Source organism: Rana temporaria, chromosome 8 (assembly GCF_905171775.1).
Source record: "Rana temporaria chromosome 8, aRanTem1.1, whole genome shotgun sequence".
NCBI classification, from domain to species: domain Eukaryota; kingdom Metazoa; phylum Chordata; class Amphibia; order Anura; family Ranidae; genus Rana; species Rana temporaria.
In genome coordinates this window covers 135,371,074-135,395,980 of record NC_053496.1, presented here as the reverse complement: position 1 = coordinate 135,395,980, position 24,907 = coordinate 135,371,074, and the positions used below count along the sequence as shown (strand labels likewise).

The 24,907-nt window shown below is 42.0% G+C and overlaps 1 protein-coding gene across 1 annotated transcript in view; it reads right to left on the bottom strand.

The window, feature by feature from the left end:
- Window positions 1-24,100, bottom strand: part of RGR (retinal G protein coupled receptor) — a 34,134-nt gene extending 10,034 nt beyond the window's left edge. The window contains exons 1-4 of the mRNA XM_040320730.1: window positions 23,871-24,100; window positions 14,782-14,938; window positions 6,430-6,551; window positions 2,163-2,316 (exon numbers count right to left, since the gene is read on the bottom strand). Of these exons, the coding sequence (XP_040176664.1) occupies window positions 2,163-2,316; window positions 6,430-6,551; window positions 14,782-14,938; window positions 23,871-23,949 (512 nt within the window). The 5' untranslated portion in view covers window positions 23,950-24,100. The remainder of the gene's footprint in view (window positions 1-2,162; window positions 2,317-6,429; window positions 6,552-14,781; window positions 14,939-23,870) is intronic.
- Between the last annotated feature and the right edge of the window lie 807 nt (window positions 24,101-24,907).

Genomic DNA, 24,907 nt, shown 5'->3' with positions numbered 1-24,907 from the left:
GGCAGGACTGGTGCAGAAAATCAGTCAGGAGGACTGGGAAGAAAATCAGCCAAGCGGGCTAGCATTTCTGCAAGCAAGTGGAACTGGGATCAGTAGCCACAGAGAAGCAGAAGAAGAGATGGTATGCTGTTCACTCTATTTGTACTATTTTTGCAAAGGGACTGAGAGTTCCTGCCTGTAATGGGCCTTTGCTAAACTAACAATATACTGCTAGTTCCACCAGGAGTGAGCAGCAGGTGCTGTACAAGGGCACCAAGTTTGTGCAGGAGGAATGAAAAAGAGAATCTGTGTAAATAGGGGGGAAGTTGTCCCTCTGTTCTGTGTTTGGACATTTTTCAAGTTGAGCATCTCATAAATTCCCTACCCCATCCAAGTTATTATCCTCCAATGAAAACAACAAAAACAAGCCAAAGATTGATCTTTCTGTGTTTGATTAAATCAAGGAAATGGTAAGTGACTGGCTGTACAGCAGTGGGGAACCCTAACTCAGCAGCTCTTACGAGGGGTGTGCTACATTTATATTTAATGTTTGTAATATATTCAGGTAATATGTGCAATGGCAATACAGCCAATAGAGTTTAAAGTTTTGTTTTGTGTTTTAAATATTTTAAAGTTGCACTTCTGTTTGTCAAAAACAATATTTTTGTATGTTTATGAAACTTTTTTTCTTTTTTTTTTGTAAATTGCGTTATATATCACAATGCGTAAATCTGTGTTTGTAATGCATGTTCAAACCTTAATATCATAAATAATAACATGTTATTCGATTTTTACTCCAGGAGTATTTAATGAGTTTAGCAATTTCAGAGAAAATTTAATAATGCTAATCCACTTGCCGCCCGCCATATAGCAAAATTACAGTGGAAAAGTGGTTATGTTATCCTGACCGGACGTCATATGACGTGATCAGGATAACAAGCCGCCGCATGGCCCCCTCTCTGATGAAGACTCTTTACCACACGATCCGCCGTGTCAAATCACGGCTGATCACAATGTAAACAGGAAGAGCCATTTATCTGCTTTTGCTTACTCGCGTCTGACAGATTCGAGCAAAGGAGAGCGGATCGACTTCTCCTCTGACAGAGGGGTCTGTGCTGATTGTTTTTCAGCACAGCCCCACCCACACAGGACCACCAGGGATGCCTCCAGGACCACCAGGGATGGCCACCACTGATGACCACCCGGTATGACATCTCTGGTGACAATGGGTGGCATTGTGTGCCCACACATGATGCCAATGTGTGCCCACACATGATGCTAATCAGTGCCCACCAGCAATACCTGCCAGTGCCTCAATAGCAGCAATGCCAAACAGTGACATCTATCAGTGTAAATCAGTGTCACTCATCAGTGTCCATCAGTGCCACCTATCAGTGCCCATCGGTGCCCCCTATCAGTGCCCACAAGTGGAGCCTTTCAGTGACCATCGGTGCTGCCTATCAGTGCCCTTCAGTGCAGCCTTTCAGTGCCCATCTGTGCCACCTATGAGTGCCCATCAGTGCTGCCTATCTGTACCCATCAGTGTTGCATATCAATGCCCATCACCAGAAAACATACTTATTTACAAAGTTTTATAACAGAAACAAAGAAAAACTTTTTTTATTGGTTTAGCAAAAAATAAAAACCCTAGAGGTGATCGAATACCACTAAAAGAAAGCTCTATTTGTGCGAACAAAATGATAAAAATGTTGTTTGGGTACAGTGTAGCATGACTGCGCAATTGTCATTTAAACAGCGACAGAGCTGAGAGCTGAAAATTGGCTTGGGCAGGAAGAGGGGAAAGTTCCCAGTATTGAAGTGGTTAAATAATACATTACAATTCAACTAAACCCATTCGATTTTGGTCGGCTAAAATGTACTAGTGATTTTCAAATCAAATATGACTAAAGCTAACACAATTCAGATGTCTAAAATATGACTAAAACTACTGTAAAATGGCATTTTAGTCAAAAGACTATGACTAATCGGAATTTGACGTCAAAATCAACACTGCTGCTTAGACACAACTTACACTTCTAAAGTTCCCTATAAGATATTTTGGAGTTTAGGTCGTTTTACGGAGTCTTAATGTATTTATTTATTTAAAAATGTTTACTACTGCTTTAATGTTACATTGCTGTTACTTATTTCACAAAAGCATAACAGACTCAAAGGAGACTTACCTGTCAGCTTTGGAATAATCCAACGTACAACAAGTTCTTAAAGGTTCATAGTCATATTCACCCCAACCAAACAATGGCATCATAGACCAGAATGCAGAGAAGCCCCAGACAAACATCACCACTGAAATTGATGTGCTCCAGTGTAGTTTGCTACCTGAAAAATGATAACTGTATTTTAAATGTTGTTACTTTACCAAAATATACATCAATGCAATTTTTACAGGTAGTCTAATGTATAGTTATTTGAGGAATGCAGCATTGTCACAGTTACATAGTTAGTCTGGTTGAATAAAGACACACGCCCATCTAGTTCAACCAAAAAAAGGAAATAAATAAATATATATATTTTTTGCAATTCTATATACACAATTCCTTACCCACAGTTGATCCAGAGGAAGGCAAAGCATGCTTCAATTTGCTACAGCAGGGGAAAAAATCCTTCCTGATCCCCCATGAGGTAATCAGATATTCCCTGGATCAACTTTACCTATAAATGTTAGTAGGGCTGCAACTAACGATTATTTTCATAATCGATTAGTTGGCCGATTATTGTTTCGATTAATCGATTAATCGGATAATAGCCTTAAAAAATGTCCCATAGGAAAACATGTAAATGAACTGTAGTGTGTTTCTGCAAAAAGCACCAAAAAACATAGGTGTGAACCCAGGCCTGAGATGTTTAGTAACATAATGGGGTTAAAAAAACTAAAATAAGTACAAAAAGAGCAAATTATCGCAACTGTAAGGGGTTAATTGTTTTTACTGTAGGACAGTGAAAGTAATAATTACATTAGCGATTTGCTTTTTTGTACTATAAAGGACTAATTTTAGTTTTTTTTAACCCCATTATGTTACTGGCCGATTAATCGATTATGAAAATTGTAATCGATTAATTTCATAATCGATTAGTTGTCGATTAATCGATTAGTTGTTTCGGCCCTAAATGTTAGTAACCAGTTATATTTGTGAACATATATAATTGGGTACATTTAGAAAATAATCCATGCCTTTTTTAACCTCCCTGGCGGTATTCCCGAGCCTGGCTTGGGGTTAAATTTCAGTACTAATAGCGGTATCCCCGAACCAGACTCGGGATCACATCGCAGTATCCCGACGTTTCGTCACTTGGACTTATTCATGGGATTCCCATGAATAAGTCCAAGTGACGAAACGTCGTGGGCGTGGCTGCATGACAGGAATCTACACTGACGTGAGACGCCGCAGCTATGCACGAGATACGATCAGCACGGTCTGGGATCCAGGAGGGGGTAAGAGACCTTGATTGAGCGCGTATCTCGGGTCCGCTGTGACCGCAAAGCACTGCAGAGCCATCATATATACATGTTTGCTGTGATTTTTCAAGGCTGGTTTTTAAAGTTTGTCATGTGCAATGATTGAAGTGTTAGTGTGGATTTTAATAAATTTGTCGTTTTTATTTTACACTATTGTAGCACTTTTTCTTGTTTACATGTGTAGATAAACCCTGAGTTGAAACACAGTTGTGTATTGGATGGTCGTTTTGTCCTTAGTTGAAACACACAGTGGATGGTCGTTTAACCCGTTTGGAGTTCTAATTAACAACCTCTTGAGCCGAACACGAGAGTGGGAGGCAATTTTAGCTGGTGAGTGCGATTCCAGAGGGGTGGTGTCACAAGCACGGCGGTGTGGTGGAACATTTTAAGAAGATTGAATTGTTTGAATATCACTTCACTTTATGGATTATTAATTTACTTATTAATTAGTCACATGTCACGTGGGACTATTTATATATATATATATATATATATATATATATATATATATATATAATTAATTTTATCACTAGTGATTTGTTTACAGTTATTTAGTGATTGGTACTTGGGTACTGATCTCATGAGCGCTACATTTTTGTCCTATTTTCACAGTTTGATTTATAGATTGAAATTCAGTTCATCGGTCTATAGTCATTCCATTACAAATGTTTTTTATCCCACACATAGGCCAACAGCTCTCTCTGACGATTTTGGGCATACAAAAAGACACTGGCCTGGATTCAGAAAGAATTGCGTATCTTTAGGTGGGCGTAGCGCATCTCATGTGCGCTACGCCGCCGTAACTTAGTCAGGCGAGTAGTGTATTCAGAAAGAAGTTGCGCCCAAAGTTACGGCGGCGTAGCGTATATGGGCCGGCGTAAGCCCGCGTAATTCAAATGATCCAGGCAGTGGGCGTGTTGTATTGAAATGACCCGTGACCCCATGCAAATAAATAGGCGATCGAACGGCGCATGCGCGCGCATGCTCAGAGTAACGTATCAAATACTCCCCAAGATACGTCGGCTCAATGCTTTGTCGATGTGAACGTAACCTACGCCCAGCCCCATTCACGTACGACTTACGCAAATGATGTAAAACGCTGTTCGTACGTTTCCGACGTCCATACCTTAACATGACTTACCCCTGCTTTATGAGGGGTAAAATTACGCCGGACCGACACCTTACGTAAACAGCGTATATAGATGCGCCGGACGGAACTATGTTTGTGAATCGGCGTATCTAGGTCATTTGCATATTCAACGCGTAAATCAATGGAAGCGCCCCTAGCGACCAGCGTAAATATGCTCCCAAGATACGACGGCGTACTAAGACTTATGTCGGTCGGCTGAAGCCAGATTTCAGGCGTATCTAGCTTCAAGAATACCGTGCAGAGATACGACGGCGCATCTTTAAACTTACACAGCGCATCAATAGATACGCCAGCGTAAAAGCTTTCTGAATCCGGGCCACTGTGGTCATTTGTAAATGCTTTGGCACATAATAATTCACTTGCGGTCATGTTCTCTGGCGAAGTGACTGCCCAACATGCTGCTACAGTACTGTAAAGGCATGAAGGGGCTATCCTTAAACATGTATGCAGGCTTGAGCGTGAATGCATTTTGTGTACATGGGCGAGTCGGTGTATGTACGCGGGGATGAGTGTTTTTATGTACAGTATGTAAGTGGGTATGGTGCATTGTTAAAAAGCCTCTTAGGGGGTACTTCTGTTGTATAAATAAAGGGGCTGGAATGAATTTTAGGGTTTCTGTGTACAAGTATATTATACACTCCTGACCCTTATAGCAAATTAATTATTACTCTCATGCGGCTGTCAAGTAAAGACATATTGGGGGTTATTTACAAAAGGCAAATCGACTTTGCACTACAAGTGCACTTTCAAGTGCAGTCCCTGTAGATCTGAGGGGGACATGCAAGGAAAATAAAAAAAACTACATATTTGCTTGCACATGATTGGATAAAAAAAAAATCAGCTGAGCTTTCCCTAATTTCAGAGCTTTCCCTAATATCTACAGCAAGGTACAGTGACTGCACTTACAGGTGCACTTGCAGTGCAGAGTGGATTTCCCTTTAGTAAATCAACCCCATTGAGTTTAATAGAAACAAGCAAACATAATGGGCCAGATTCAGAAAGAGATACAACGGCGTATCTCCTGATACGCCGTCGTATCTCTGAGTGCGCTCGGTCGTATTTATGCGCCTGATTCAGAGAATCAGTTAGGCATAGATATCCCTAAGATCCAACAGGTGTAAGTGTCTTACACCGTCGTATCTTAGGCTGCAATTTCAGGCTGGCCGCTAGGTGGCGCTTCCGTATTTTTACGCGAGGAATATGCAAATTAGTATTTACGCTGATTCAGAAACGAACGACCGCCCGGCGCTTTTTTTTTACGTAGTTTTTTTTTTTGCTTTTTCCGGCGTATAGTTACCCCTGCTATATGAGGCGTAGCTAATGTTAAGTATGGCCGTCGCTCCCGCGCCGAGTTTTGAAATTTTACGTCATTTGCGTAAGTCGTTCGAATCCGGTTGGACGTAATTTACGTTCACGTCGAAAGCAATGACGTTTTGCGGCGGATTTTCGAGAATGTGCACTGGGATGTTTTCACGAACGGTGCATGCGCCGTTCAAAAAAAACGTAAAATACGCGGGGTCAAGCCAAATTTGAATAAAACACGCCCCCAACATCCCCATTTGAATTAGGCGGGCTTACGCCGGCCCACATACGTTACGCCGCCGTAACTTAGGGCGCAAGTTCTTTCTGAATACTGAACTTGCGCCCAAATTTACAGCGGCGTAACGTATCTAGGATACGTTACGCAGGCCGGACAGATACGCTCAGGTATCTGAATCCGGTCCAATGACTATTATATAGTACATTTCAGTAGGGGTCTTGCTAAAAAAAAAAAAAAAAGAAAGAAAGAAAAAAAGGTGTGTGCTGTTTTAAACCCAATACTTACGGGTACAATATTGGTGATAGCGGTCCCACGCTATTGCAGCACATGAGCTGATACTGGACAGAGCTGCAACAAATCCCTGGAATCCATGAATCTGACATCCTTCTGATCCATAGGGCCAATATCTGTTAAAAGGGTGTTTACAATGTAAAATAAAATAAAATTGTTATAGTAAAATACGGCAATATGTACCAAGAACAAGGCTAACTGGAAGCAGTTGCCTGCATATACTGAGCTCAGAGCCATTCTGCAAGTTTAGACAATATTTTCTGTTTAGGTACAAAGCTCTCAATGAACTACTAACTTGAGTGTATGCCAGACCTTTGACTGCAGTAACAATTGAATTCAGAAATAGATGTGCTTAAAATTGGCTATTTAGATTGTGTTATGACAACAGGCCTACAATTGTAAGACTCAGAATAATTATCTGCTGTGGAAAATTGGCAAACAGGCACAACTGTAGCGGTCTGCCTTTTATATTTGGAAACTGTAATAGTATTGTGGTATATGATTGTAGTAAAGATGGATTGGACATTGATATAAATAGTCTGGCAATGATGAACTTATTGATTGTGGTAGTTCCTTGGCTTTGTTCCCTGCCTTATTGAGGTATGCATTCACACAACATAGCCATAATTTGGCCTGATTGTTGTTCTTAGGGCTTTTTTTTCCAGCTGGAATGCAGTGGTAAGCAGCTCTGGCACCTCCAGTACTGAATCTACGTACTGGCAAGAACAGATTGGGTATGCTGGAGTGTCTATTGTTGCTGGAGGGGGGAATCTTATCTTGCTGGCGGGTATACTGTTGTGAGGGGAGTCTGTTTTTCTTTTTTTAGCTTCCGAAGGACCAATTGTTACAGGGGAAGTCTACTGTTGCTCTTGTTGTTAGAGGTCTATTGGGAGGAAAATTGTGGGAAGTAACAAGGGATGGTGTTGGGAGTGGGGACAATGGGTGACTTGTGTGAGTGGGAAAGTACCTGCACCTATTCTCTGAGAAAAAAAAAAAAACCCTAGCTGCTCTACAATTATTATTATTTTTTTTTTTAAACTGCATTTTATTATAGTTTTTAGGGAAAAAATACAATAGGAACAGGTCATTCACAGTATAAGTATATTATCTGCTCTACTATGTTCAAGTGTACAGTATCTAAAACCCCATCCTATTTTTATTGCTGTCTTAGGCCTCGTACACACGACCGAGATACTGGACGGGCGAAACACATCGTTTTGTTCATCGAGTTCCTTGTTAGGCTGTCGAGGATCTCGGCGAGACAAATTTCTCCATTCCCGTAGAGGAAAAAGAAGACATGCTCTCTTTTTGGCTCGACGAGATCCTCGACAGTTACCTCGTCGAAAAGTGTACACACGACCAGTTTCCTTGGCAAAAAAAAAATACCAGCAAGTTTCTTGCTGGTTTTTGCCGAGAAACTCGTCGTGTGTACGAGGCTTAAGTCCTCTCTGAGACTTAAGCCCTGTACACACGCTCGATTTTCAAATCCCAAAGGGGAAAATAGAAAGCAGGTTCTCTATTTTACCGACGGGATTCCCGGCTGTTTTCCTGACGGGAAAACTGCAAAGGAAGCATACACACGTCCGGTTTTCTCGGCCAAAACCTTTCCTGGCAGTTTTCCTGCCGGGAAAACTGGTCGTGTGTACAAGGCTTAACCCATTCTATTTGTTCTACTGATTATTGCCACAGAGACAGAAAATGTTGTCACCAAAACAAGCTGTGAGCAAATAAGTAAGTCAGTAAGTCCAGTAAGGGTATCCAGGGAGAGGGAACCTGATTTTTTGTTGCTTCAGTTTTCTTTCCAGGCCTCCTCCACACCACTCCATGTAACTGGACAGTGCAAAGAAAAATAGCACACCGGAGAGTTCAAGGCCCGGATTCAGATAGGAGAGCGGATCTTTATATTGGCGTAGCGTATGTCATTTACGTTACGCCGCCGCAAGTTTTTCAGGCAAGTGCTTTATTCACAAAGCACTTGCCTGTAAAGTTGAGGCGGCGTAGCATAAATCACCCAGCGGAATTCAAATTTGGCGTGTAGGGGGCGTGTATCATTTAAATCAAGCGCGTCCCCGTGCCGAACGAACTGCGCATGCGCCGGCCTTCACTGAATCCCAGTGTGCATGCTCCAAATGACGTTGGGAAATCGTCATGCTTTCGACGTGAATGTAAATTACGTCCAGCCGTATTCGCGAACGACTTACGCAAACGGCGTAAAAATTTCAAATTTCATTGCGGTAACGACGGCCATACTTAACATTAGCTACGCCTCATATAGCAGGGGTAACTATACGCCGGAAAAAGCCGAACGCAAACGACGTAAAAAAAAAGCGCCGGGCGGTCCTGAATCGACGTAAATAGTCATTTGCATATTCCTTGCGTAAACAAACGAAGCGCCACCTAGCGGCCAGCGTGAAATTGTAGCCTAAGATACGACGGTGTAAGACACTTACACCTGTCGGATCTTAGGGATATCTATGCGTAACTGATTCTATGAATCAGGCGCATAGATACGACGGCCGGACTCAAAGATACGACGGCGTATCAGGAGATACGCTGTCGTATCTTCTATCTGAATCCGGGCCCTTCTCTTTGTCTCTCTGCTCTTTCCATCTATCAGCATGCTTTGGCAATTCCGCACACCTAAGTGGCTTCTTAGATTGCTTCTCTATCCCGTTGTCTGACCTTTGGTGGACAGTAGACTTCAAATGGATGATATCAAGTCATATTCAGGTAATTAGACTGCTTGCATTTAAAAAATACATTTACTGATTAAAAAGCTGCATTCCTTTGTGCCTTTAACTGTATATTTGCCTAGTATTTAGTCTTTAATGATTATGTCTAACCATTGAACAGCTACAAAAAAAAAAAGGATATCATGCTAAAAATGCTTTAGAAATAATAACGGTACTTTAAAAAATTGCTGTCCTATTAACATTATCTGTTGGACAGGATTGTGCTGAGAGTATGAAAGAGTTTCCCATTCATGTAAATTAGATGCAACTCCAAGCAAATTAAATTTTTACATTCTGTCTTTCCTTTTTTTTTATTGTAGCCTTTTGACACCCAAAACTGTGTATGTGTTCTTTCGCTGTCTGCATGCAATCAATCAAGGTGGAGTTCCTGATGTTCACAAGAGTGGAACTTGCCTGAGCAGTGAGCTTTGGAACAGCTAATTATATTCAAGAAGTGCATGTGACAAGGTGACAATGCAGGGAAAAAAAAAGGGAGATAGGTATAATATCGTCACCCTATAAGAAGTAGCACTAAAAGTAAACTGGAATGGAACAAAAAAAACTTAAAGGGGTTGTAAAGGTAAAAAAAAAAATCCCTAAATAGCTTCCTTAACCTCAGTGCAGTCCTCCTTCACTTACCTCATCCTTCGATTTTGCATTTAAATGTCCTTATTTCTTCGGAGAAATCTTCACTTCATGTTCTTCTGTCTGTAACTCCACACAGTAATGTGAAGCTTTCTCCCTGGTGTGGAGAAAGCCTCTTGAGGGGGGAGGGGGCGAGCAGGCAAGTCAGGACACTGTCTACTTTGCAGATAGAGAAAGGAGCTGTGTGTTAGTGGGCGTCCTGACACCCACACGCCCTGCTAGCCCCCTCCCCCTCAAGAGGCTTTCTCCACACCAGGGAGAAAGCCTTGCATTACTGTGTGGAGTTCAGTGGCGGCTGGTGCTCAACATTTTTGGGGGGGCGCAAACAAGAGGCACAGCCTCACTGTGCCTATCAAAGGCAGCCACTGTGCCCATCAAAGGCAGCCACTGTGCCCATAAAATGCAGCCACTGTGCCATGCCATCAATTGTCGCCACTGTGCCATGCCATCAATTGTCGCCACTGTGCCATGCCATCAATTGTCGCCACTGTGCCATCAATTGTCGCCACTGTGCCATCAATTGTCACCACTGTGCCCATCAATTATCACCACTGTGCCCATCAATTGTCACCACTGTGCCATGCCAAACGCAGCCACTGTGCCATCAAACGCAGCCACTGTGTCATGCCATCAATTGTTACCACTGTGCCCACATCAATCGTCGCCACTGTGCCCACATCAATTGTCGCTACTGTACCCACATCAATTGTGCCCACTGTGCCCACATCAATTGTGCCCACTGTGCCCACATCAATTTTCCCCACTGTGCCCACATCAATTGTAGCCACTGTGCCCACATCAATTGTCCCCACTGTTCCCACATCAATTGTCCCCACTGTGCCCACATCAATTGTAGCCATTGTTCCCACATCAATTGTCGCCACTGTGCCCTGTAAAATGCTGCCAGCCAGATTGCCCCCTCCCCCCCGTCCGGCACTTACCTTTCTGGGGTTAGCCATCCTCCTTCCACGGTCCCTCGGTGTCTTCTGCCGCCCTCGATGACGCTTCAGCCAATCAGGTTACCAATAACTAGAATCGGTGAACCTGATTGGCTGAGACGGCCGCCAGTCTTATCCGTACGTTCCAAGGATAAGACATCCGGGAGCCGAAGGGCTTTACTCGGAAAGCCCATCAGAGCCGCTGGCTCTGATAGGCACTTCCGCACAGCCAACCAGCTGCCGTTATTCAGTTAGCCGGCGCCCTATGTCCGGCCATCTGAATAAACCAGCGGCAGCTGGCCACAATAACATACATTCATGCAATGCATGAATGTATGTTATTTGCGCGGCACTGCAGAACGACATTCCAAAGGCCTTAAAGGGCCGTTTTTTTTTTTCGTTTTTTTTATATGACTACAGAAGGGGGGGGCGGCGCCCGGGCGCCCCCTATGGACGGGCCCGCCACTGGTGGACATTTAAAAGAAAAATGGAAGGATGAGGTAAGTGAAGGAGGACTGCACTAAGGTAAAGGAAGATATTTAGGAAAAAAATGTTTACCTTTACAACCCCTTTAAGTTAAGAGCCTTGAACACAATAAAAGTGCTCTTAAAAGTGCCTAGAACACAATGGGGTTAATTTACTTAAGAGTGCAAAATCTAGTACAGCTACGCATGGTAGCCAATCAGCTTCTAATTTAAGCTTGTTCAATTAAGCTTTAATAAAAAATCTGGAAGCCGATTGGTTTCTAAGCAGAGCTGCACCAAATTTTGCACTTTTAGTAAATCAACCCTAATGTCTGTATTGGACTGTAAAGTCTTACCACATCTGTCAGATAAATGTAACCTTTTTTTGTTTTGCATTGACAAAGGTCCAGTCTCAGAACAGTAAATATAAAATGTGCTCTGTTTTTATGTTTTTTATTACAGGAAGTGCCTGAATAAGGACCTTTATTGCAGGATTACCAGGTATTATTGAAACGAAAGTCGCAAAACTATGCTAAAATGCGAACTGTTATATGAGAGTTAAGTTAATGGGTTTACATATACTTTAACCACTTGTCGACCAGTGCACACAGATGTACGTCGGCATAAGGGCTTGTACAGGCAAATGGGCGTACCTGTGCATCCCTTCGAATTTGTTGCCGTGCAGGCGCACATGCCCTCATGGCCAAACTCGATGTTAACTCGAGAGGCAGAACGGGGAGATGCCTATGTAAAAAAAGGAATTTTCCTGTTCTGCCTAGTGACATGACAGGGATCTACTGCTCCCTGTCATTGGGAACAATGATCGCTGTCATGTCAGTGGTAGCCCATCCCCCAACAGTTAGAATCACTCCCTAGGACACACTTAACATCTTGGTTGCCCCCTAATGTTTAACCCCCTTCCTGCCAGTGTCATTTATACAGTAATCAGTGGCTATGTATAGCACTGATCACTGTATAAATGACAATGGTTCCAAAATAGTGTCAAAAGTGTCCAATGTGTCATAATGTCGCAATCCCGAAAAAAAAATCGCAGATCACCGCCATTACTAGTTAAAAAAAATGTAATGAAAAAATTCCATAATTCTATCCAGGGATAGATTTATGGAATTATATAATGGCAGCTGTGGCTGAGCAGCTCCCTGGTCTCTCCAGGATGGACGGCCGTAGTGGAGGACCTGCTAGAGCAGGTGTTGTGATCATTGGGGAGCCAGTCTGCATCCCCGTATCACCATCCCCCCATACCCCCTGTCATCATCATCCCCCTGTACTCCCTGTCATCACCATCATCCCCGTACCCCCCTGTCATAAGCATCCCCCTGTCATCTTCATCATCCCCCTGTCATCATCATTCCCCCTGTCCCCCCGTCATATGCATCCCTCTGTCATCATCATCCCCTTGTACCCCACTATCAGCTTCCTACAACCCCACCCCCTGTCATCTTCATCACCCTGTACCATTCTTCCAGCTTCCTACCACCCTACCCCCTGTCATCTTCATCCCCCCTGTACCCCACTGTCAGCTTCCTACCACCCCACCAAAAAGCAAGGGAAGAGGCGCCTCTAAGTGTAGATGTTTAACATAATTTAATATAATTTAATATAATTTAATATAGAGGCGCCTCTTCCCTTGCTTTTTGTTACAGTCTCGGAACATGGTTTCTGTTCTTCAATGATAGCAGCCCTGAGGTTATATTTTTTTTTTTTTTTTTAAGTGTATTTTGTGCGTGTACTCGAGAGAGGAGCTGGACTGCAGGAGTTGGGAGTAGGCAGGCCTCCCCCAGAGGCAATCTGCCACATTTCTCCATGCCCCGGGTGGCAATGGCGGGTGTGTGAGGGGGTCCTCCCACACAGCCCGCCCTACCTGCTCCGCTTTGAAGCCCAACGGGGCAGAGGGACTCCCTATAAGGGAGTGAGAGGATTAGCCCGCTCAACCAGCCCCATTAGTCCTTCGCCTCTCTTTAGAGACCGCGTGGTCAATGTGCGTGTGTTAACCCAATTTAGAGTGCGTGTGTAGGTGTGGTGGTTTTTGTTGGAGGGGGGTGGGCGTACTAAGCACAGGCTTACCTTGCATAGCACACCCACCGGGAGCCGGGCTGAGACCACCAAACTCAATTCACATGAAGCCGAGACCGGGATCCGAACCTCTAGCTGCAGAGGTGAATGGCTTGTCAGCGCAGTGCCAATCGCGTTGAGCCACCACAGCTCCTCTGAGGTTATAGTTGTGACCCCTGCAAAGACTTTTATCCGTCCATTCCTGGACTCCCCCCCCCCCCCCCCCCCCGCCCCACCTGGAGCATTGAACTCTTTCTGTATTGTGCAAATCTCATGCACATTATTTATTTATTTATATATATTTTACATATATATTTATTTATTTATAACCACTACCACTGTTGCATATTTTTATAATATTAAGGAATCGTTGTATTCGGATCTTGCGCATTTTTCTCCTTGTATACTGTCCTACCACCCCACCCCCTGTTATCTTCACCGACATGTAACATTCTGCCAGCTTCCTACCAACCTACCCACTGTCATCATCACAGCCCTGTACACCACTATCAGCTTCTTAGCACCCCACCCACTGTCATCTTCATTCCCCCATATACCCTTCTGTCAGCTTCCTACCACCCCATTATCTACACCCTCGTCATCATAATCCCCCTGTGCCTGGCATCCTACCACCCCACCCCTGTAATCTTCCTCCCCCTTGTATCCTACTGCCAGCTTCCTACCACCCCGCCCCCCTTAAATTTACTGGTGCATGTCACATATGATGGATGCAGGGTTAATGTTTTTTCTTCCAGTAAAACCATCAATGGGCAGGGATTTTTTTCTTTCAGTGACACCAAGGATGCAGGTGCATTTCTACCTAAGTCCCACCCGTAGTGCAGTGACCTGTCTTTGGGGGGGGGGCGCATGTAGCTGGTCTTGATTAGGGTGTAAAATACTCTAGCACCAGCCTTGATTAAGACTGTGTAAGCTGAAACCTGTAAGAACTAACTCCAGAAGATGAGACCATTGTCCAGGTTTCTTTTGTCTGCATGTGCTATTGCAGTGTGCAGTCACCCCTGCCTGTACACTGGTCCTTCCAGTCCTGCATGTTTTAAAAGATAACGTGCTGCAATCTCTTTATCTGTTAAATTGTTAGTCACTTATGTAAAGTCCATCTAAATCTTCTAATCCATTCAACACTACCCTCTCCACTTATTGGCTAAATTTTTCCTCCATAGATGCAGTGATGGAGTGAACATAGCTACCCTAAGACAGGATGTACTGTATGTTACTGACCAATAACCACATGAAAATAAACAAATATAAGATGGAAAAAAGAAACCTAATGCAACCATCAAATACAAAAACTGGTAAACTACAATTTTTGTTTTTGGGTCTAGTTACAGTCTAGCATTCAAAAGGATATACTAATATATCGTATATATATATTTTGTAAATATACTCCATCTAGACCACTTCGAAACATAATGATGCAAGCATCTCTTTATAGTAATAATAATACTGCAAATCTATGATTATTGTTTATTTTACCTTAAGAAGCTGGAAAAAGCAGCAACAAAAGCATTGATGCTCAATCCCGTGTCTGCCACTGCTAGGCTTATTATGAGCAGGTTGCTAGGTGTCCTGAGCTCTCTTATTTTGTAAAATGAGGCGATTGTCAAGCCATTTAAAATAAATCCAAGTAGAGCTGTAAAACAATGTTGGTAATTAGGGGGGGAAAGAATTGTTAAAAAAATCAGCTTATATTATTAATAATTTATTTACCTGGAGTTTCATTACTAACACAAAACAATTAAGGACTTATCAGAATGCTGTATAGGCACAAATTGTCAGTCGCTATTGGCATAAAACATACTGGTTCTGTGTTATAACATTTGTGAGGTCAGGCACTGATGTTGGACAAGAAGGCCTGGATCGCAGTCTCTGCTCTAATTCATCACAAAGGTGTCCTATTGGGTTGAGGTCAGGACTTTGTGCACCAGTGACAAACAAATAGCTCCTGCCCCCACCTATAACTGGCCTTCACAGCAAGGAGCACATGTAAGGGCAAATGCATGAAAGACTTTGTGCAGGCCAGTCCAATTTCTCCACCCCAAACTCGCTCATCCATGTGCTTATGGACCTTAACCTCCCTGGCGGTATGATTCTTTCAGAAAAAACATGTTGAAAGCGGTACCATTATTTGCAAGGAAATTTGGCGTTTTATATTGTAGGTCTGTAATTTTTAGAAATAACTCACTTAAATCTGACCAAACAAGATTCTAATAGGCATCCCGGGTATGACATTTTTTTAAAAACAAAATTATAAATTATAATATAATAAATAATTATAAATAATTATAACAAATAATAATATAATTATAATAAAAATTATTCAATAATGTAATCAAATCAAAATCACTGATATTTGCTCAGTTGCAGAATTGTTGCTGTCATTATTTTTATTTTTTATGACGAATTTTCCCACAAATCGATATCGCACAATTCTGCAAGTGATTATAATTTATTATCACTGTTTTTTAGCTGATCTAAAACTATTTTTGACATAAAGGGACACTTTTGGTTGCTATGGACAATCTACAGTTTGCAGGGAGAAAGAAACGTTTTTATTTTATAAAAGTACATGCAGGGCACTGGGCAGACCACTAGGGACAAGGGGGGTGTGTTTTTTTTACATACAGTACTGTAATCTATAAGATTACAGTATACTGTATGTAAAGTGTTTGTTTACTTTTTTGAATTTGGCGCCGTTCTCCGTCCCCGTGCGTCAGCGGCACAGGAGGACGCTGTGTGAATCGAGCGAGGTCCCGCTCGCTCACACAGCTCGGTGGCATCGCTGGATCCAGGGACAAGGTAAGTAAACACTCCCTGTGCATCCAGCGAGGCAAGCGCGAGTCTGACTCGGGGTTACCGCTCGCAGCATGAAAATCTAACCCCGAGTCAGACTCGGGAATACCGCCAGGCAGGTTAATTTGTGCAATGATGCGCAGTCATGTTGGAACAGGAAGGGGCCATCTCCAAACTGTTCCCACAAAGTTGGAAGCATGAAAGTGTACAAAATGTCTTGGTGTGCTAATGCCTTAACCTCCCTGGCGGTATGATTATTTCAGATTTTTGATGCAGAAAGCGGTACCATTATTTTGCATGGAAATTTGGCGTTTTATATTGCAGGCCTGTAATTCTTAGGAATAACTCACTTAAATCTGTCCAAACAAGAGTCTAGTAGACATCCCGGGTATGATAAAGTTTGAAACACAAAATCATTAATTATAATATAATAAATAACTATAAATAATTATAACAAATAATAATAATAAAAATTATTCAATAAGGTAATTAAATCAAAAACACTGAAATTTGCTCAGTTGCAGAATTGTCGCTGTCATTACTTTCAGTGTCTGATGACGAATTTCCCCACAAATCACTATCGCTCAATTCTGCAAGTGATTCTAATTTATTATCACTGTTTTCTAGCTGGTCTAAAACCACTTTTGACATAAAGGGACACTTTTTGGTTGCTATGGACAATCTACAGTTTCCAGGCAGAAATAAATGTATTTATAATATAAAAGTGCATGCAGGACACTGGACAGACCACTAGGGACAAAGGGGATGTGTAATTATTTTATACAGTACTGTACTGTACTGTATCTGTAAGATTACAGTATGCTGTATGTGTATTGTGTTTTTACTTTTTTGAATTTGGCGCCGATCTCCGCCCCCGTGCATCGTAACGTCACAGGGAACGGAGCTCTGCGGCACACGGTCACTGTGTGTATAGAGCGAGGAGACAGCTTGATCACACAGCAGGGAGACATTGCAGGATCCAGGGACAAGGTAAGTACACTCCGCCTGGATACTGCGATGCGATCCCGGGTCTGGCTCGGGGCTACCGCTAATAGTACTGAAATTTCACCAGACTCGGGAATACCGCTCAGGAGGTCAAGAGTTCCCGTCATCGGGGGATGTCTTATTTTTATTACCGGCAAGTATGGTACAACAGTATGGTACAACAATCTACATTTATTCAACTATCCCCTGGTGTTTGTGTGGGGTGAGAGACGGTTGCTGGTCAGTGCTGGGGAGAAGCTTTACTTCTTCCCCTGAGTACAGAGCGTCCTTCTGCTCACTTCACTGAGGAGACTTTTTACTTTCACTTTCACCTGACAGGGGGAGCCGACCTTACCGTATTTATGGGGCTGCCGACACCTCTCCGGTCACTTAGAGATACCGTGGAGCAGATAAGAAGGGCTGCACGACTTCTTTACAGCTCCTGAGCTCCGCACCAGTACAGTACACCTATTACGTCTTGTTTACCGCTCCGCGCCGCTATGCATACGACACGCCATCACTACGTCTTATTTTCGGGGATTCGACATGCCATCACTACGTCTTATTTTCGGTGATATGGCTTATATTTCGATCTTGCGTCGAAATCCCGCTACGGCTTATTTTCGGACTACGTCTTATTTTCGGGGGAAACACGGTATATCTAAACTCCGATGGACTTCATCTGAATTTCTGATGAAAAAAGTCACTCGATCAGAAAATCCAATGGAAAAAGTCCATCGGACTTTTTCCATTGGAAATTCCGATCGTGTGTACGGGGGCATAAGTCTTGTGGAAAGCCTTCCCAGAATAAAGCTAAAAATATCAAACATAGCCAGTTGCTATTTCCCCCAGGATTAATTTGGCTGAGGGTGTCTGGTATTATGTGTTGGTGCCTACAAATAAGGGAAAATTGCCCAATCCAGAGGATTAAAATAGACCTATAGGCAAAAATGATAACCCCTGTCAGATTTTTTCTTCACCATTTATGTTCCATTGCAGAGATTTCTCTTTACATTCTGTCCCATAGCCAAACAGGAAGCGGAAAGGAAATTCCAGCACAGTAATGGAATTCCTTAGGGACCCACAGAACTGAAGATATCCCCTCTATTACTTTTCTGGGAACAACCCAAAATGTGGGATTTTCTAGAAAGAGAATGAATCTTATTAACGGGGACACAGACAATAAAAAAAGCATTCGAATTCCTCTGGACTTTATCCAAAACTAAAAAAAAAATGTTTTCCCTTAATTATATTTTCAAATAAACTTGTCACAAGGCTGCCATTGTTGACCTACTTCTGAAAGTGCTATTTAACCGGATGTCATCCTGACCCCCACCCCCAAAGTTTCTACTTTTTCAAGTCAGTAAATCAAAACAATTATGCAGATCAGGAATGTCTAAAAAAAGTCACAAGTTCTTATCTCCATACTTGTTCCAAGTTAGAGATTTAAAGTATTGAAGCAAGAGAGTCAGCAGAGCATCCAGTCATTTTCAGGAGAGCATAGAAATGACAACTCTTACACTAACTATTGTGTATTTTTTTTTCAATACATCAGCATTTACTATGCAAGCTATTCATCAACTGACAATTCTCCAAACTTTCTAAACAAAGGGCCAGTTTACCGTCTTTCAGTCTTTTGTGGGTCAGACTGTGGCCAGCGGGAATAAAAAAGAATTCTGCCATCAGTGGGAGTAAACAGTGCCCCATCTTTGGTATTAGGGGGAGAAATAGTGCCCCATTGTTGGTGTCAGTGGGAGAAATGGTGCCATATTGTTGTCAGTGGTCGGAATTATGCCCCATTTTTGGTGTCAGAGGGCAAAATAGTGTCTTATATCAATGGGATGACTAGTGCCCCATGGGCCTGTCAAAGGCAAGCAAAGGGCCACATCTTGCCCCCGGGGCCTCAGTTTGGTGACCTTTGGTCTATATAACATGGATATGCAATTAGCGGACCTCCAGCTGTTGCAGAACTGCAAGTCCCATAAGGCAAAGCAAGACTCTGACAGCCACAAGCATGACACCCAAAGGCAGAGGCATGATGGGACTTGTAGTTTTGCAACAGCTGGAGGTCCGCTAATTGCATATCCCTGGTCTATAAGAACAATTTTCACAGAGCAATTATCAGCAGATTAGATTTCAAACTAGTTAAAGTGGTAGTAAAGGCTTTTTTTTATTTATATTTAGACCGCTTTCACACTGGCACTGCTCCATGTCTGCGGTAAAGCCCGGCTTTTCGGCCATTTTAGTAGCGCTTTTCGGCCGCTGGTGGGGTGCTTTAACCCCCGCTAGCGGCCGAAGAAAGGGTTAAATGCACCCAAAAAGCGATGCTGCCGAAACGATTTGCAGACGCTTTGGCAGCGGTGCCCATGCATTCCAATGGGCATGCAAAAAACGCTCCAAAGATGCTGCTTGCAGGACTTTTTCTAATGTCCTGCAAGTGTATTGCTCCACTGTGAAAACACTCAGACTCTCACACTGGGGCTGCGCCGGAGGTGTTTTTCAGTCGCTCTTTTTAGCCCTTTAGCGCCTGAAAAACGCCTCCGGTGTGAAAGGGGTCTTACAGGTAAGCCTATAATAAGGCTTACTTGTAGGTACAGCAAATATCTCCTAAATGTCACACATGCACTGCATTTCAATGGGCGTGCCATCCAGGGAGAGCCGTGCTGTGGCCATGACTCCTACCCGGAGGGAAACCATGCAGACACAGGGAGAACATGCCAACTCCAGGCAGATGGTCTCATGGTTGGGATTTGAACCAGTGACCCTTTTGCTACTAGGTGAAAGTGCTAAGCACTGTGCTGCCCATGAACCCTAAAGGAAGACCATGTGAAGATGGAAGCCCTGTCAGTGGTGGTCAGTGCACCGCTGGAGGGCTAAATTTTCAGGAAAGTCTCTCATAATGTGCTAGTATGCTATGTATACTAGCACATTATGACACTCATTTGCATGGAGATTTTTTTTCTGCAGTATACTACCGCTTTATTATGCCATCTTACACCTATAATGTATGGTAACCGTTTGACAGATTGCAAAGGATTACAGCATTTACATGCAAATGTCAAAATGTGATCACATAGGATGGTTTTTACAAGCATAGCATCTCTGAAAGAAGTGTAGATATTTCTGCTCTGATTATCACCAATGATAAAACATCTGATATCATTGGTGCCAAGGGTAGCAATTAAAATCAATGACATGAATGCCCTCCTCATATATGCCAGAAAGGAATAACTGATCTTTAGCATGCTCTATACATAGCATACTGTATACACTAAATTATGTTACTGGTTACTGGTATTGACCTTTGATTATAATCTGCAAGACAAAGCTGATGTCTAATAACAGTTTTCTCTACATATTAGAAATCAGCTGTATATTTTGTTTTTCTTAACCAGCTCTTAACAGAAGCAGCATCCTAGTTCAAAGAATCATTTGTACATGCTCATTGCACTGCTCTAATGAATAATGATGGACAAAGTGTGGTAACCCAGTTCTGTCAATCAGATTTTAGTTCAAGGTAAAAGTATTTGTGAAATATCATTTCTGATCAGTTGCTATATACCAGTTGCATTGGCACACCATTTTTCACAATATTTGCAGGTGAAAAAAAAACAATGTGATCCAGGGCAGTCCTGAAACAGATAAACAGAACTTGCAAGATTTCAGTAAAGAGAGAAATGATAAAATTTCTAAAGGCAGATCAGGGCAAACTTTGAGTATAGCCTCATATAAAACACATTGATAATTTAGCAAAATTTACTAAACATGTGCATTCGTTTTCGTGCAAATGCATTTCGTCCGAATTTCAGGTATTTTCGTTATCGTTTTAACCAGAGCTTTTTTTCTCAAAAAATAGGTGCAGGAACTCAACCACGACCTCATTCAAATTTTGCAAACAGTAGAAGGGTCTTAAGGGGCATTAAATACCAGAATTGCATTACATACAGAGTGTAGAGTTCAGGGGGGTTACACACAGAGTGCAGAGCTGTCACTTTTAAACACAGACTTCTATGTTTACAAGTGATTGTGGTGAGCAGGCACCAAAGGGTCTGAGCCAGAGGTGGTGGAACTGAGTTCCCCCAAGTTCCCCCTGAAAAAAAGCCCTGGTTTTAACAAACGAAAATGAACGCGCAGAATCCGAAATCTGAAAGGTCCGACATAAAAAAGTGCTTTATTTTTCATTGCTACAACAGTTCGATATAGATAGAAGATTGATAGACATGATGGTGACAATAGCAATCTGTGTCTATCGAACCTGTGGTCGAATGTGCCTAACCTTAACTCTATTAGTCCAAGATTATTCTACATAGAGAGAAAAGATTCAACATTATAGAGACAGTGTTGGGGTAGACCATTCTACATGAACGATGAAGATTCAACGAAGCAGCGAAAAACATACAAACGTTGAATCTGTCATCGAAGGCTTATGGTGTCTGTCGAAAGTTCTAAGAAGATTCGACAAGCAGCTAAACTGTACGACGCTGCAAACGTACATTTCCGGTCAAATGCTCGGCCTATATGCTATATAACTATTTGAATGTTGGTTGACTAGTAATAATAATTTATAAATATATTTATTACTAGTGTCATACAACATTAGAATTCTTCTATAGCTTGTAGGCGGAACATTCGACCGGAAATGTACGATTGCGGCGTCGTACAGTTTAGCTGCTCCGTCGAATATTCTTAGAACATTTGACAGACACCATAAGCCTTCAATGACAGATTCGACCTTAATTAATTAAGATTTTTGGACAAATGCATTTTTTAATGAAACAAAATAAATATAAACGAATTTGGGCAGTAACTAAATACATTTATTTTTTGGACGAAAACGTACCATCATCCAGATTTTGATAAGGAATTTAATCAAGTGAACATATGATGGCAGTTGCTCATGCTGCCTAGTCAGTCTGTAATCACTTGGAGAGAGGAAGATTTGGTTGGACTATCTCAGTACTAATAACAAGGACACAATAAGTATCTTAAAAAATGCTTTATTACATATAAAAATGTATACAATTAAAAAAAAAAAACACACATACAATACCCCACCCAATATTTAACACATTGTTCCTGACGGGTGACCCTGTGAGGTTTCTGTTGGGGTGAAGTATAATATGGCAGTTCCTCTACCGGTTTTCGTACTTCACCGCTTCTTCAGGAGGAATTGATCTATATAACAAATAATATGATAAACCAAAACACAATAAACAGCATGCAAATATAATACATAGGTGCCACTCTCTATTAAAATAAGAATAATAAAATATATTATTTTACAGTAATAGAGAGTGGCACCTATATCCCCTCGTTCGCCACAGGGGGCATTGTTGAGCTGTCCTGGTCTATGGTCCTACTACTGGGTGAGCAGATCTTCATGTTCCTAAACAACGACTGTATACTAGTTTTGTATTCTACATATTATATTTGCATGCTATTTATTGTGTTTTGGTTTATCATATTATTTGTATATATAGATCAATTCCTCCTGAAGAAGCGGTGAAGTCCGCGAAACCGGTAGAGGAACTGCCATGTTATACTTCACCCCAACAGAAACCTCACTTGGGGCACCCATCAGGAACAATGGGGGTTATTTACTAAAGGCAAATCCACTTTGCACTACAAGTGCAAACTACAAGTGCAAAGAGCACTTGAAATTGCACTGAAAATGCACTTGGAAGTGCAGTCGCTGTAGATCCGAGGGGGACATGCAAGGAATATAAAAAACAGAATTTTAGCTTGCACATGATTGGATAATAAAATCAGCAGAGCTTCCCCTCATTTCAGATCTACCCCTCAGCGACTGCACTTCCAAGTGCACTTTCAGTGCAATTTCAAGTGCATGTCGCACTTGTAGTTTTCACTTGTAGTGCAAAGATGTTTTTTTATTTTCCTTGCATGTCCCCCTCGGATCTACAGCGACTGCACTCCCAAGTGCACTTGTAGTGCAAAGTGGATTTGCCTTTCGTAAATAACCCCCATTGTGTCCTTGTTATCAGTACCGAGATAGTCCAGCATTAGCAACTGCCATCGTATGTTCACTAAAGTCTCGTACAGCCTTGTTAGGCTGCCGAGGAACTCGACAAGGCAAGTTTCTCCATTCCCGTCGAGGAAATAGAGAACTTGCTCTCTTTTTGGCTCGTCGAGTTTCTCGACAGTTTCCTCGACGAAAATGTACACACGACCGCTTTCCTCGGCACAAAAATATCTTCCAGCAAGTTTCTTGCTGGTTTTTGCAGAGAAACTCGGTCGTGTGTACGAGGCTTTAGAGGCAGATCAGGGAAATTGACTTCAGAAGGTAATGCACTTAACATTTTACATAAATCTGCAAGCTTTAAAATGGAGCAGAATATTGCATTTACTATGGAAACCAATTGTGTGTTATATGTTCTAGTGCAAACAGGGTAACAGTTACTGTACATAATAAAATTATATATATATATATACATATGAAACAATAGATAGATAAGATAGATAGAAAAGATAGATAGATAGATAGATAGATAGATAGATAGATAGATAGATAGATAGATAGATACAAGGTATGTGTGATAATCTGGAGAGAAAGAAAATGAGAAAGAGAGAGTGAGAGTTCGGAAGGTCTTAGCAGGTGTCTGTTGTGCGTATGTCTCATTTGACAGGCACTTTTTAGCTGCCATCATTTCTAAGAAAAAAATTTGCACACCAAAATCTCTGTACAGTTTATAAATATAAACTGAATTAAGTCATGTGTCTTGTCCTGAAGGGTGTGACAGGGACACCGTCATGTACAAAAACCGTCTTACCTTGGACTAGAAGTGTCGTGCCAATGCCAAAGACTTCAATCTCAGTAAAACCTTCAGGAAGGGGGTAAGATGTAACCATGTTTGCAAATCTGGTGTAGAGACCCTGCTGAACTGTCTGCTGCTTGTCCTTCACACGCACACACAGTGTAAATGCCTCCTTTTAAAGGGTCTCTTTCACATTTAGCATCGTGCAAGTGATTATGTAAAACCTTTTTTTTTTCTCAGTAGTTATGTCTGAAACATAGCAATCCCCTGAAGAATTCTCTAATGATGTGAATGAAAGCAGCCTGCACTATGCAAGCACCCCCACCTTATCCTATTCCACCTTTCCTAAATCGTATTTGCATACCATGCTATAAAGACTGCATTCATGGCATTGACAACAAGGGTTTTGTGAATACAAGATTATGAAAACTGTCTCCTCTGTTTGGGAACTACAACATAATTATCAGACAGAGGAGAGAAAAAAAGGGTCCAAGGGGTCTGTGCAAAAGAATAGAAATCATCTATGTAGCTTCTAATTGGACAAGATATTTGGTGTTTTGGGAGGGTTGTTGTTTGTTAAATAACAAGCACTGAAAAGAAACACAACAGGAAAATTATAGTCACATTTTTTTTCCCTTTTACAGGAAATAATGGAGTCTGAAATACCCAAATTAAATGGACAGTATACTGTATTTGCCGGTGTATAAGGCAAACGGGCATATAAGACAACCCCCTAATTTTACAGTTGTTTTAAGATGTTTTGCCTGTACTCACCGTCAGTGGCAGCTGGTGCTCAAAATTTTTGGGGGGGCGCAGACGAAAAAAAAAATTGCAGCCTCACTGTGCCCATCAAATGCAGCCACTGTGTCATCAATTGTCACCACTGTGCCATGCCATCAAACGCAGCCACTGTTCCATCAATTCGCACCACTGTGCCATGCCATCAAACACAGCCACTGTGCCATCAATTGTCACCACTGTGCCATGCCATCAAACACAGCCACTGTGCCATCAATTGTCACCACTGTGCCCTTTAATTTTCACCACTGTGC